This window comes from Oncorhynchus mykiss, chromosome 1 (genome assembly GCF_057628025.1).
Source record: "Oncorhynchus mykiss isolate SJ-2025 chromosome 1, ASM5762802v1, whole genome shotgun sequence".
NCBI classification, from domain to species: Eukaryota; Metazoa; Chordata; class Actinopteri; order Salmoniformes; family Salmonidae; genus Oncorhynchus; species Oncorhynchus mykiss.
The window spans coordinates 6,018,079-6,032,655 of NC_143022.1; the positions used below are offsets into that span (position 1 = coordinate 6,018,079).

Genomic DNA, 14,577 nt, shown 5'->3' on the forward strand with positions numbered 1-14,577 from the left:
GTGGTGCTTTGACATGACAGAGACACACCAGTAGGACACAACGTGATGGTTTGACCTGACAGACACACACCAGTAGGACACAACGTGGTGCTTTGACATGACAGAGACACACCAGTAGGACTCAACGTGGTGCTTTGACCTGACAGAGACACACCAGTAGGACACAACGTGGTGCTTTGAGGACAGAGACACACCAGTAGGACACAACGTGGTGGTTTGACCTGACAGACACACACCAGTAGGACACAACGTGGTGCTTTGAGGACAGAGACACACCAATAGGACACAACGTGATGGTTTGACCTGACAGAGACACACCAGTAGGACTCAACGTGGTGCTTTGACCTGACAGAGACACACCAGTAGGACACAACGTGGTGGTGGTTTGACCTGACAGAGACACACCAGTAGGACACACCGTGGTGCTTTGAGGACAGAGACACACCAGTAGGACACAACGTGGTGGTTTGACCTGACAGAGACACACCAGTAGGGCACAACGTGGTGGTGCATTGACCTGACACAAATCCAAGTTGACCTTTGTTTGCGTGTGCATGTGTGTGCTGCAGTGTGAAGTGACCATTGTGTGTGTGCATGCTTGTGTGTGTTGTGTGTGTGCAAGTGTGTGTGTGTTGTGTGTGTGCATGTGTGTGTACATGTGTGTGTGTGTTGTGTGCCGTTTTTCCCCAAACAGATGGAGGGGGAATTCCAAGCTCTAGAGGGGTTAATGGCTTTTACTGGGCTCAGTATGTCTCCAGGGAGATTCCCAGACACAGATAACATGGTGTAGCTAGCGACCAGGATGCCTAGCCTGTAGCCTATAGCATGTAGCCCTTATTTAGCTCATAGTCTTTAGAATGTAGTCTATAGCATGTAGCCTTAATGTAGCTTGTAGCCTTTAGCATGTAGCCTTTATGTAGCTTGTAACCTTTAGCATGTAGCCTGTTGTATTCACTCGAGCTCACATATCTAATGACTTTTGTTAGCATGGTTCTGTTAGCAAACTTTGAGCCTACAGACTAGTAAATGCTAGGCACATCATGCTAACTTTTCTAAAAACCTAAGCTTTGAGGATACTAGTGTGCCAACCAGAATGGGGCGGCAGGGTAGCCTAGTGGTTAGAGTGTTGGACTAGTAACCAGAAGGTTGCAAGTTCAATCTCCCCCGAGCTGACAAGGTACAAATCTGTTGTTCTGCCCATGAACAGGCAGTTAACTCACTGTTCCTAGGCCGTCATTAAAAAAACCTACCTGCCTTGGTTGGTATGCAGGTCTGGAGCTAGGTTTAGGTCTTAAGTCAAACCCTCACATACTTTGTCCCTGCAGCACCAATGTCCCAGTGAATCTGAAAGTAACATCTCTTTCAGCCTTTGACTTTTTTCTAGTGTGGACACTATATCACTAAGTCCTACTGAATATGTATTGTACAGTATAGCATTATAACTATACATATGAGTATTTTTATCTAACCTTTATTTAACTAGGCAAGTCAGTTAAGAACACATTCTTATTTACAATGACGGCCTCCCCCCCCGACCAAACCCGGACGATGCTGGGCCAACTATGCGCTGCCCAATGGGACTCACAATCACGGCCGGTTGTGATACCAGCTTGGATTCAAACCAGTGTATATGTAGTGATGCCTTCATGCACTAAGATTCAGTGCCTTAGACCACTGCGCCACTCGGAAGCCCCATGTTGAGTTGGCCTATCGTTTGTACATGGCTGTGCACATTTTATTTCTTAGTTTAGAAACAAAGGAAATGAATATTGAAACGTATGTTGTCATTCCTTGTCAAGTTACCACAGAGTTGACTTGTAAAAGCCATAACTACATTATTATTATTATTAAATTTAGTCCAAAATCGATGCCGAAGAACTTGACCCTGTTTCACACAGCAACTCGCTCTCACAGTCTCACGTCAGAGTTAGACGTTCATCCATGTTTCTCAAACGTCACATTTCGAGAGATTTTGAAGACCTCCAATTTCAAAGGTTTAAGTTTAGGCATTTTTCTCCAAATTATTTCAGTTTAGATTTAGTATAGGCATTAACTCCAAATTATTTCAGTTTAGATTTAGTTTAGGCATTAACTCCAAATTATTTCAGTTTAGATTTAGTATAGGCATTAACTCCAAATTATTTCAGTTTAGATTTAGTTTAGGCATTAACTCCAAATTATTTAAGTTTAGATTTAGTTTAGGCATTAACTCCAAATTTTTTAAGTTTAGGTTTTAGTTTAGGTATTGACTCTGAAATCTTAAGGTTAGGTTTACGTTTAGGTATTGACTCCAAATGATTTAAGTTTAGGTGTTAGTTTAGGCATTAACTCCAAATTATTTAAGTTTAGGTTTCAGTTTAGGTATTGACTCTGAAATCTTAAGGTTAGGCATTAAATCTGAATGGTTAAGGTTAAGTTTAAGGTTTGGACTTTCTATTGCTGGATTCGATCTTGCAAGCCTATGGAATGAGATGCATATCCCATCCCACAACGGCCTAGCAAAATCTAAACCTACTTGATAGTAACAGCGCTCACTGTTGCCCCTAGTGGCCGGCTTCCACGTCATCTCCCGACGTCCCTGAGACATGGATGGACGTCAAATACTGACTTGTAATCACAGGTGACCTGGCTGTTCACACGCCCTACCTAATTCATTCAAGTTTGGTAAGCAAGGATGGCAAGAAGTGTCTGTATTTGTGCTGCACGTGTGGTCTCATGGGGTTGACCTCCACACACACACAATCTCTCTTTTGTACACTCGGGTGATTTATTACACTGAACTAAATACCCATTGACACTTTATGCTTTCTCTCGTCCCATTGACCTGGCTGGTGATTATCGATTCCCCCCGCCGGTTCCCTCAGATAGCCTGAGTATTAAAGCCTTCTCTGTGGTTTATCCTCAACTAAGCCCCCCCCCCCCCCCCCTCTCCCTAGGTCTCCAGGGTCCTGCTGGATTAATAGCCTGTCTTCACCACATCCATATTAGGCCTCTAATTACGAGTCCTCAGCCTCAGAGAGAAAACTTTTTGGGAAAAAAAAACCCAAATCGGTGTTATTTTCTCACTTTCTCTGTATCTCGGTGGTAAACTCGATTGACCCAGAACAGGGTGGTGAATTGAAGACCGAGGTCAAACATGGCATGCAATCCAATGACATGCGTTTACTGCTGTTGTGTCCATTTTTTTTGGGACTCAGGATGGGGTTGTTTCGGAGTTGTTGGCACGTTGTCTAGTTGGAGGCCTAGTGTATCGGTTAACATTCTTTGCAGTTTTCCCATTGGGCCCCCACTTTTTTTTTTAACCTTTATTTAACCAGGCAAGTCAGTTAAGAACAAATTCTTATTTTCAATGACGGCCTGGGAACAGTGGGGTTAACTGCCTTGTTCAGGGGGCAGAACGACAGATTTGTACCCTTGTCAGCTCGGGGGTTTAAACTCGCAACCTTCCGGTTACTAGTCCAACGCTCTAACCACTAGGCTACCCTGCCGCCCCCCTTGAAAGGGTTGTTTTGCTTCGATTGGCATAATGGTCATAAACATCCTCAGTCGAGTGTAGCCATGTATTGAGAAACACATTAAAGTTAAAGTAGTTAAAAATAGACCACGTCTGTTATGTCTGTTCTGTAAATAACACTTTTAGCATTTGCCTATTTGCAACCCCAGTCTCATTTACTCAGTAATCAGAGCTTTTGCCTCGGTAATTCATGTCTTTGGGCTGTGAGATAAATAATTAAGAAGGAAAAGAGAAAGATGATGGTAACCTTTTTTGCCGGCTGTAGAGGTAGATGCGATCATTGAAACGTAATTAAAACGTCATTGAAACATAATTAAAACGTCATTGAAACGTCATTAAAACGTCATTGAAACGTAATTAAAACGTCATTGAAACATAATTAAAACGTCATTGAAACATAATTAAAACGTCATTGAAACGTCATTAAAACGTCATTGAAACGTCATTGAAACATAATTAAAACGTCATTGAAACATAATTAAAACGTCATTGAAACGTCATTAAAACGTAATTGAAACGTCATTGAAACATAATTAAAACGTCATTGAAACGTCATTAAAACGTCATTGAAACGTCATTAAAACGTCATTGAAACATAATTAAAAATGAATTGAAACGTCATTAAAACGTAATTGAAACGTCATTGAAACATCATTAAAACGTCATTGAAACGTCATTAAAACGTCATTGAAATATAATTAAAAATGAATTGAAACGTCATTAAAACGTAATTGAAACGTCATTGAAACATCATTAAAACGTCATTGAAACGTCATTAAAACGTCATTGAAACGTCATTGAAACATAATTAAAACGTCATTGAAACGTGATTAAAACGTCATTGAAACGTGATTAAAACGTCATTGAAACGTAATTAAAAATGAATTGAAACGTCATTAAAACGTAATTGAAACGTAATTGAAACGTCATTACTTGTGAGGTGGTGACTACTCGGGAACCCGGAGAATGAGGTATACAACAGGGCTGTTCGGTTTTTTTGGGAAGCGCCGGGCTGACACTCCATCATAATTGTGATGAATTCGCTGTCCCTTTTGTTTTCCTGACTCATCGCTGCGTCACCAGAGATGAAAGGCCGTGGCACGGCTGGAAACAGCACTCCACCTAAATACGCAGACCGGAACGTAGTTGAAAATAAAATGCGCCTTATCGTTTCTTTCATCTGTCTGTTTCTAATGGTACCAATTCACCTCATTTCTCTCTTCTAGTTGTGTTATTGGACTCTGAGACCAGAACAGACCGCTGTAAAATATATTGTGTTATTGGACTCTGAGACCAGAACAGACCTGTCTGTCTGTCTGTCTGTCTGTCTGTCTGTCTGTCTGTCTGTCTGTCTGTCTGTCTGTCTGTGTGTGTGTGTGAGAGAGTGTATGAGTGTGTGTGAGAGAGTGGGAGATTGTGTGAGTGTGTGTGTGAGAGAGTGTGTGTGAGAGAGAGTGTATGAGTGTGTGTGAGAGAGTGGGAGATTGTGTGAGTGTGTGTGTGAGAGAGTGTGTGTGAGAGAGAGTGTGTGTGCGTGTGTGAATGAGAGTGTTCTGCCAATGTGTTTATGAATGCATACAGTATAGGACATTTGACCTTTGTTTGACCATAACACTAATATCTATCTTTTTCCCTCCCTCCCTCCCTCCCTCCCTCCCTCCCTCCCTCCCTCCCTCCCTCCCTCCCTCCCTCCCTCCCTCCCTCCCTCCCCCTTTCTCCACCCACAGTGGGAGGAGGTGAGTGGCTACGATGACGCCATGAACCCCATCCGGACGTACCAGGTGTGCAACGTGCGCGAGGCCAACCAGAACAACTGGCTACGCAGTGACTTCATCCCACGCAAAGACGTCCTCAGAGTCTACGTGGAGATGAAGTTCACTGTGCGCGACTGCAACAGCATCCCCAACATCCCCGGCTCCTGCAAGGAGACCTTTAACCTCTTCTACTACGAGTCCGACTCAGACTCGGCCACGGAGACGAGTCCATTCTGGATGGAAAATCCCTATGTGAAGGTGGACACCATCGCGCCCGATGAGAGTTTCTCCATGTTGGAGTCGGGAAGGGTGAACACGAAAGTACGGAGCTTCGGACCTCTTTCCAAGACTGGGTTTTACCTGGCATTCCAAGATCTGGGGGCTTGTATGTCGTTGATTTCTGTCCGGGTCTTCTATAAGAAGTGTTCGACCACCATCGCGAACTTCGCCGTGTTCCCCGAGACGGCCACGGGGGCAGAGGCCACGTCGTTGGTCATCGCGCCCGGAACATGCGTTCCCAACGCACTTGAGGTGTCCGTGCCTCTCAAGCTGTACTGCAATGGGGATGGCGAATGGATGGTTCCCGTGGGATCGTGCACCTGCGCGTCCGGGTTCGAGCCCGCCATGAAGGACACCCAGTGTCAGGGTGAGTGTGACATCAAGGACACTCAATGTCAGGGTGAGTTTTATTTTTTGGGGTGGCCATTTTTTGGGGTAATCACCCAATGCTTTGTGTGTCCCCTTGGGCATCAGCCATTTTGTTTCAAAATGTTGAATAAATTCAGCCTTACTGATTTTGAAACAAAGAAACCAACAATGCATAAAAAAAACACTGATCATATAGTCAGTGGCACTCTCTCAATTGAGCATCTACCTCCCCTGACTTCGATTGTACCCAGGAGTAGATTCATAAATAAACGTGTTGTCAGTAACCTATAGGACACCTGAGCAAAGCTGGACAGATCTAGGAGAGTGAGGTCTGATAGAGAACAGAACAGGTTCACATAGGTTCACACCAAGATTAATTAAAACAGCAGGCCCGCGGCTCAGATGGAGTGCAGGGGACAGAGAGTGGAGGGGAGGAGGGAGGGAGGGGAAAAGAGGTGGGGGGTAGTGGAACGTTAGACTGGGGGTAGTGGAACGTTAGACTGGGGGTAGTGGAACGTTAGACTGGGGGTAGTGGAACATTAGACTGGGGGTAGTGGAACGTTAGACTGGGGTAGTGGAACGTTAGACTGGGGGTAGTGGAACATTAGACTGGGGGTAGTGGAACGTTAGACTGGGGGTAGTGGAATGTTAGACTGGGGGTAGTGGAACATTAGACTGGGGGTAGTGGAACGTTAGACTGGGGGTAGTGGAACGTTAGACTGAGGGGTAGTGGAACGTTAGACTGGGGGTAGTGGAACGTTAGACTGGGGGGGTAGTGGATTGTTAGACTGGGGGTAGTGGAATGTTAGACTGGGGGGTAGTGGAACGTTAGACTGGGGGGTAGTGGAACGTTAGACTGGGGGGTAGTGGAATGTTAGACTGGGGGGTGGTGGAACGTTAGACTGGGGGTAGTGGAACGTTAGACTGGGGGGTAGTGGAACGTTAGACTGGGGGGTAGTGGAACGTTAGACTGGGGGGGTCATGTGTCAAATGGAGAACAGGGGAGATGAGAGGCAGGCCGATGTCAGAGTTATCGATTTGCACGGCTGATTGTGATGAGGGGTGTGTGTGTGTGTGTGTGTGTGTGTGTGTACGCGCATGCGTGTGTCAGGCCTTTACATCACGACACCCTGCAGACAGAGAAGGAGATTCAGGAGAGAGATAAACAGAAAGGAAGAGCGTGTAGCTTAGGAATGATCTGGAAGTTTAAGAAGAAAATACATTGAGAGAAACAGGAGTGTTCTTCATGTCGCCAGCTCCCTACAGTGCATGGCATTGAATGTGTGCCCACCTTTTAAAGGGTGTGCGAGTGGGCACAGTAAATCTATTGGCCGGTGCGTGGTTAAAAACTCATTTGTTTGCCTCTGGCAGCTCAAGGGCAAATCCCTGGCGACTGGGCCTGATAAAATGCTCTCTAATCATGTTCACTGGAAACCACAGTGGATAAATCTCCCTGTTGTCTCTCTCTTTTTCCCTATTTACTATTTATCTGTCTCTCTCTCTCTTTCTGTCTCTCTCTCTCGCTCTCTCTGTATCTCTCTCTGTCCCTCTCTCTTTCTGTCTCTCTCTCTCTCTCTTTCCCTCTCTCTCTCTTTCTGTCTCTCTCTCTTTCTGTCTCTCTCTCTTTCTGTCTCTCTTTCTCCCTCTCTCCCTGTCTGACTTTCTCTGTTTGTCAACCTGTACATCTCTTCCTCTCACTCTTTCTATCTCTTTCTCTGTGTCTTTCTCTCTTTCTCCCTCTCTCTCTCTGACTGTCTGTGTATGTCTACCTGTACATCTCCCACTCTCTCTCCCTCCCTCACTCTCTCTCTCTCTGACTTTCTGTGTATGTCTACCTGCACATCTCTCTCTCCTTGTCCTCTCGCTCTTGTATTATTGTTGTATTCCCACTTTCTCTCCTAGTCTAAAGGTCATTGAGCCCTATGCTCAGCATGAGAGGGTAAGAGACAGAGACGAAGATAGTACGGGAGAGAGAGAGGAGGCAAAAAGAGAGGGAGAGAGAGTGAGTGAGAGAGGGAGAGGGCGAGAGAAAAAGAGAGAGACAGACAGGTAGAGAGAGAGAGAGAGGAAGAGAGAGAGAGAGCAAGAGAGACAAAGAGAGATGGAATGAGAGCGAGAGAAAAAGAGATAGACAGAGAGAGCGAGCGAGACGAAGAGAGAGAGAAAGAGAGAGGGAGGGAGAGCGAGAGAGAGAGACAGAGAGAGAGAGAGAGAGAGAGAGAGAGCGAGAGGGAGGGAGAGAGAGAGAGAGAGGGGGAGGGAGAGAGAGAGAGAGAAAGAGAGAGAGAGAGAGAGAGCAAGAGAGACAAAGAGAGATGGAATGAGAGCGAGAGAAAAAGAGATAGACAGAGAGAGAGAAAAGGTCAACCAGTGAAGAACAAACATCTTTGTAAATACAACCCATATTTTTGCATATTTATTTTCTCTTTTCTACTTTAACCATTTGCACATCGCTACAACAAAGCATATATATATATATATATATATAATATGACATTTCTAATCTCTTTATTATTTTGGGACTTCTTTGAGTGCAATGTTTACTGTTCATTTTTATTGTTTATATTATCTACTTCACTTTCTTTGGCAATGTAAACATATGTTTCCCATGCCAATAAAGCTCATTGAATTGAATTGAGAGAGAGAGAGAGAGAGAGAGAGAGAGAGAGAGAGAGAGAGAGATCTGCAAAAAACAATCTTGCAGGACGAGCATCTTATCTGACTCCCCCCCCACACCCTCTTAGCTAGGTTAGTGCCCTTCAAACACGATAATTCATAATGAACATGAAAAACAACCAACACACATAGCACAACTAGCATGCTGCTAGCACGTTCATATCTTGACTGGTGGTGTTAAAGGGGGGAAAAAAAGTGCTGTCGCTTCCTGTTACTCTGGTAGCCATTGCTTTGGGTGATTAATGATTGAAAAACAAACACACTCAGTGATAATGAACAGGGCTCAGCAGGCTAATAATGCAGCTTATGCACCAATGCTATCATTGACCTCATTTCCACCAGTTTCCAAATGATACTTTCAACAGGAAGCAAACGTAACGAGTAGCAACACGGAAGATGTTGAACCAAAGCAACCTTGACACTGACGAGTGAGCTGGCGGATCATGGCTAATCAACATTTTGCTCTCTCACCTTCCTCTCCCTCTTTTTTTTTCATTAACGCACCAAGATGGCTCCATTCATCTTTTAATTAACAGGACAGTTTAGTGAGATATAGAAAGATAGAGCCGCCTGTTGCCTGCGCCTTGCTTTCCTGTGCTGCGTGCTGCCTCCTGACTCATCACCTTTCCTGTGCTGCCTCCTGACTCATCACCTTTCCTGTGTTGGGTGCTGCCTCCTAACTCATCACCTTTCCTGTGCTGCCTGCCTCCTGACTCATCACCTTTCCTGTGCTGCCTGCTAACTCATCACCTTTCCTGTGCTGGGTGCTGCCTCCTAACTCATCACCTTTCCTGTGCTGCCTGCCTCCTAACTCATCACCTTTCCTGTGCTGCCTCCTAACTCATCACCTTTCCTGTGCTGCCTGCCTCCTAACTCATCACCTTTCCTGTGCTGCTTCCTAACTCATCATTTTTCCTGTGCTGCGTGCTGCCTCCTAACTCATCACCTTTCCTGTGCTGCCTCCTAACTCATCACCTTTCCTGTGCCGCCTCCTAACTCATCACCTTTCCTGTGCTGCCTCCTAACTCATCACCTTTCCTGTGCTGCCTGCCTCCTAACTCATCACCTTTCCTGTGCTGCGTGCTGCCTCCTAACTCATCACCTTTCCTGTGCCGCCTCCTAACTGATCACCTTTCCTGTGCTGCCTGCCTCCTAACTCATCACCTTTCCTGTGCTGCTTCCTAACTCATCATCTTTCCTGTGCTGCGTGCTGTCTCCTAACTCATCACCTTTCCTGTGCCGCCTCCTAACTCATCATCTTTCCTGTGCTGCGTGCTGCCTCCTGACTCATCATCAGAGTTATAAACTTGGATAGGGAGTCTACAAAGGGCACCGATTGACAATGTGATGACACTTTCCATCAGAGAAACGATGTGCCTCCGGGTAGCATTGAGAACACATTACATCTATACCAGAGGAGGCTGGTGGCAGGAGCTATAGGAGGACGGGCTCATTGTAATGACTGGAATTAAATAAGTGGAACGGTTTCATTCACTCCATTCTAGCCGTTACAATGAGCCCGTCCTCCTATAGCTCCTCCCACCAGCCTCCACTGATCTATTATCCATTAGTGGTGCAGTAAACTGGATGAATTAGAAAAGGCCGACTATTGGCATGTTACTGGGAAGTAAAGGTTGTTCCCAAGTGGCAAGGAAGTGTGTGTGTGTGTCGGTGTGTGTGTGTGTCAGTGTGTGTGTGTCAGTGTGTGTGTGTGTGTGTGTGTGTGTGTGTGTGTTTGTCAGTGTGTGTGTGTGTTTGTGTGTGTGTTTGTCAGTGTGTGTGTGTGTGTGTGTGTGTGTATTTGTGTTTGTCAGTGTGTGTGTGTGTGTGTGTGTGTGTGTGTGTGTGTGTGTGTGTGTTTGTCAGTGTGTGTGTGTGTGTCAGTGTGTGTGTGTGTCAGTGTGTGTGTGTGTTTGTCAGTGTGTGTGTGTGTGTGTGTGTGTGTGTGTGTTTCTGTGTGTGTGTCGGTGTCGGTGTGTGAGTGCATTAAGGAGTTCAGAGGAAGCTTCACGCAAGCTTGTGTGTTTTCCTCTGAGCGGTGTGCTAGTAATTTGGGATGACAGCGTGTGCATGCTGGTTAAAACCGCCGTCTTTCTACACCGTTGGCGGTGCTCTCCAGGGGGAAAACTAACACAAAACCAGCACCAGTGAGAGCTGTCCGTTATGAGGGAAGCTGTAGTTTACCACAAAGGCTCAGAGAGAGTGCCATGATAACACACGGACATACTGTTCACACACACACACACACACACACACACACACACACACAACAAAAACATCAACATTCAACGACATTCAGTAAAAAGCTAAAGATTGAAAAGTGTTTTCATTGAGCTGTGTTAACCCAGTCCACTTTATCTGTGTACTTTCACTGGCTATTGGACTCACTCTGTTTTCTCTCTCTCTCTCTCTCTCTCTCTCTCTCTCTCTCTCTCTCTCTCTCTCTCTCTCTCTCTCTCTGGTCTCTCTCTGTTCAATCTCTCTCTCTCTCTCTCTCTCTCTCTCTCTGTCTCTCTCTGTTCAATCTCTCTCTCTCTCTCTCTCTCTCTCTCTCTCTCTCTCTCTCTCTCTCTCTCTCTCTCTCTCTCTCTCTCTCTCTCTGTCTCTCTCTGTTCAATCTCTCTCTCTCTCTCTCTCTCTCTCTCTCTCTGTCTCTCTCTGTTCAATCTCTCTCTCTCTCTCTCTCTCTCTCTCTCTCTCTCTCTCTCTCTCTCTCTCTCTCTCTCTCTCTCTCTCTCTCTCTCTCTCTCTCTCTCTCTCTCTCTCTCTCTCTCTCTCTCTGTCTCTCTCTGTCTCTCTCTCTCTCTCTCAGCTTGCAGCCCGGGCACGTTCAAATCCAAGCAGGGCGAGGGTTTCTGCACACCCTGCCCACCCAACAGCCGTACCAGCTCTGGGCGCAGCCAACGTATGCTCCTGTAGAAACGGCTTCTACCGCTCAGACACAGACTCACCAGACAACGCCTGCACCAGTAAGTGGCATGCCAGCATATACCCATAGACTTACAGTCGTTGCACCAGTTAGCAGGATGCTAGCATATACCCATAGACTTACAGTCGTTGCACCAGTTAGCAGGATGCTAGCATATACTCATAGACTTACAGTCGTTGCACCAGTTAGCAGGATGCTAGCATATACCCATAGACTTACAGTCGTTGCACCAGTTAGCAGGATGCTAGCATATACCCATAGATTTACAGTCGTTGCACCAGTTAGCAGGATGCTAGCATATACCCATAGGCTTACAGTCGTTGCACCAGAAAGCATGATGCTAGCATATACCCATAGACTTACAGTCGTTGCACCAGTTAGCAGGATGCTAGCATATACCCATAGATTTACAGTCGTTGCACCAGTTAGCAGGATGCTAGCATATACCCATAGACTTACAGTCATTGCACCAGTTAGCAGGATGCTAGCATATACCCATAGACTTACAGTCGTTGCACCAGTTAGCAGGATGCTAGCATATACCCATAGACTTACAGTCGTTGCACTAGTTAGCAGGATGCTAGTATATACCCATAGACTTACAGTCGTTGCACCAGTTAGCAGGATGCTAGCATATACCCATAGATTTACAGTCGTTGCACCAGTTAGCAGGATGCTAGCATATACCCATAGACTTACAGTCGTTGCACCAGTTAGCAGGATGCTAGCATATACCCATAGACTTACAGTCGTTGCACCAGTTAGCAGGATGCTAGCATATACCCATAGGCTTACAGTCGTTGCACCAGAAAGCATGATGCTAGCATATACCCATAGATTTACAGTCGTTGCACCAGTTAGCAGGATGCTAGCATATACCCATAGACTTACAGTCATTGCACCAGTTAGCAGGATGCTAGCATATACCCATAGACTTGCAGTCATTGCAACAGTTAGCATGATGCTAGCATATACCCATAGACTTACAGTCATTGCACCAGAAAGCGGGCCATTTTGCAACTCGTGTGCATAAATACATTTTTCCAAACAAAACAACCAACAAGAGAATTTGCTGCTCAAGGGCCTATACAGGGTACAGGAGTCAGGTTGTGGGTAACACTGAAGAAACGAGTCGTTTCTCTCTGAACGATGGCCTCCCCACAGCACCTGTATCGCTCCTCTCTGAAGGTTCTGACAACATTCCCACATTGCTACATGTACAACAACAGTCCTAACAACCTTTAGCCTGACGTTATCGCTGCCTATACGTCCGTACAACCGCTACCTCGCTCTGGCAGAGTGGAGGAACTTATCTAGTGGATGTGTCTTAGTTAAGTACATGGAGACCATGCACACACACACACACACACACACACACACACACACACACACACACACACACACACACACACACACACAGACACTAATCCTTTCACTGGTGGTGATTCTCTCCCAAAGTGCTGCCAGAGATATGGCTCCCTAGCTGTTCGTACCCCAAAGTGCTGCCAATAATTGGATAAGAATTGCTTCTCTGCTGCCAATAGTCTCTCTCATCCCCCTTAGCTGTTTCCACACAGCACAAATATGCGTGCACGTGCACAAGCTGGCATGCACGTGCACGCACACAAACACCCTCTCACACTCTCTCCTCCTCGCAGAAAGAACTGTAAAGTCCGTTTATTTTGAGCTTTTTTCCAAGCAGAGAGAAGAGGACTCACCTCCTCTAGCACCCCTAGCATCAAAGTCCTAATGAAATAGAATATATTACATTCTAATCCTTGTTATATTTGATGTCCTGGTGGAAATGTTCAACATGGATGCTTTGGCAATAATTTTGTCTTGACAATAGTACAAAGTACTTGACAAAGTATTTTTAAATTTAAAAAAAATATATATTTTTTTGTCTTTTGTTCCTCCCACAGCCGTTCCCTCGGCCCCGCGCAACGTCATCTCCAACGTCAACGAGACCTACCTGGTCCTGGAGTGGAGCGAGCCTCGTGACTCGGGCGGTCGCGACGACATCTTCTACAACGTCATCTGCAAGAAGTGCCTGCCCGAGCGCGGCATGTGCTCGCGCTGCGACGACAATGTTGACATCTCGCCGCGCCACCTGGGCCTGACGCAGCGGCGCGTGGCGGTCCGAAACCTGCAGGCCCACACCCAGTACAGCTTCGAGATCCAGGCCGTCAACGGCGTGTCGAATAAGAACCCGTACACGCCGCAGTTCTCCGCCGTCAACATCACCACCAACCAAGCCGGTAGGTAGAAGCCTGTTGTATTGAATCGAATATACCTTTTATTGTTGTATTGTGAAACAAACCAAAAGATGCACAGAAAGAGGACAAGGTCAGCCACAGAGAAACAACCCCAAGGATGAATTAGCGGTGGAAAGTGCCTTTCTCAAGGCCACAACGGCACTGTGCTACAATCAGTGCTGCACTTTTACGATAGAATTGGTTAAGATGGTGGTTGCGTCAAATCAAATCAAATCAAATTTCAGACGTGGAAACACAATGGTGCTTCACAGGATAAAAACGAAGAAAAAAAACCTAGGAAAATAAAAGCTGGAATATTTAGTACACAACAAACAAGATAAAAGGAAATAGTAGTATAAGTATTTTTCAGCAGCAATGCAGGTAAAAGTAGATGTTTGTTATGATAGCTACAGTCCCTCTGTATGTACAGTGCCTGGCAAATGTTTTCACTCCCCTTGGCGTTTTTCCTATTTTGTTTCATTACAACCTGTAATTTAAAATGATTTTTATTTAGATTTCATGTAATGGACATACACAAAATAGTCCAAATTGGTGAAGTGAAATGAAAAAAATAACTTAGAATAAATAAAAACCTGAAAAGTGGTGTATTCACCCCCTTTGCTATGAATATAAGATAAAATAAAAGATAAAATAAGATCTGGTGCCACCAATTACCTTCAGAAGTCACATAATTAGTTAAATAAAGTCCTCCTGTGTGCACATGATCTGTCACATGATCTCAGTGTATACACCTGTTCTGAAAGGCCCCAGAGTCTGCAACACCACTAAGCAAGGGGCACC

At 45.5% G+C, this 14,577-nt stretch overlaps 1 protein-coding gene across 1 annotated transcript in view; it reads left to right on the top strand.

Moving 5' to 3' along the window:
* ephb3b (eph receptor B3b) overlaps positions 1–14,577 on the top strand; it is a 107,281-nt gene that overhangs the window by 56,947 nt on the left and 35,757 nt on the right. Inside the window, 4 exon segments of the mRNA XM_036984839.2 lie at positions 5,242–5,914; positions 11,405–11,483; positions 11,485–11,561; positions 13,444–13,779. Coding sequence (XP_036840734.2) covers positions 5,242–5,914; positions 11,405–11,483; positions 11,485–11,561; positions 13,444–13,779 — 1,165 coding nt within the window.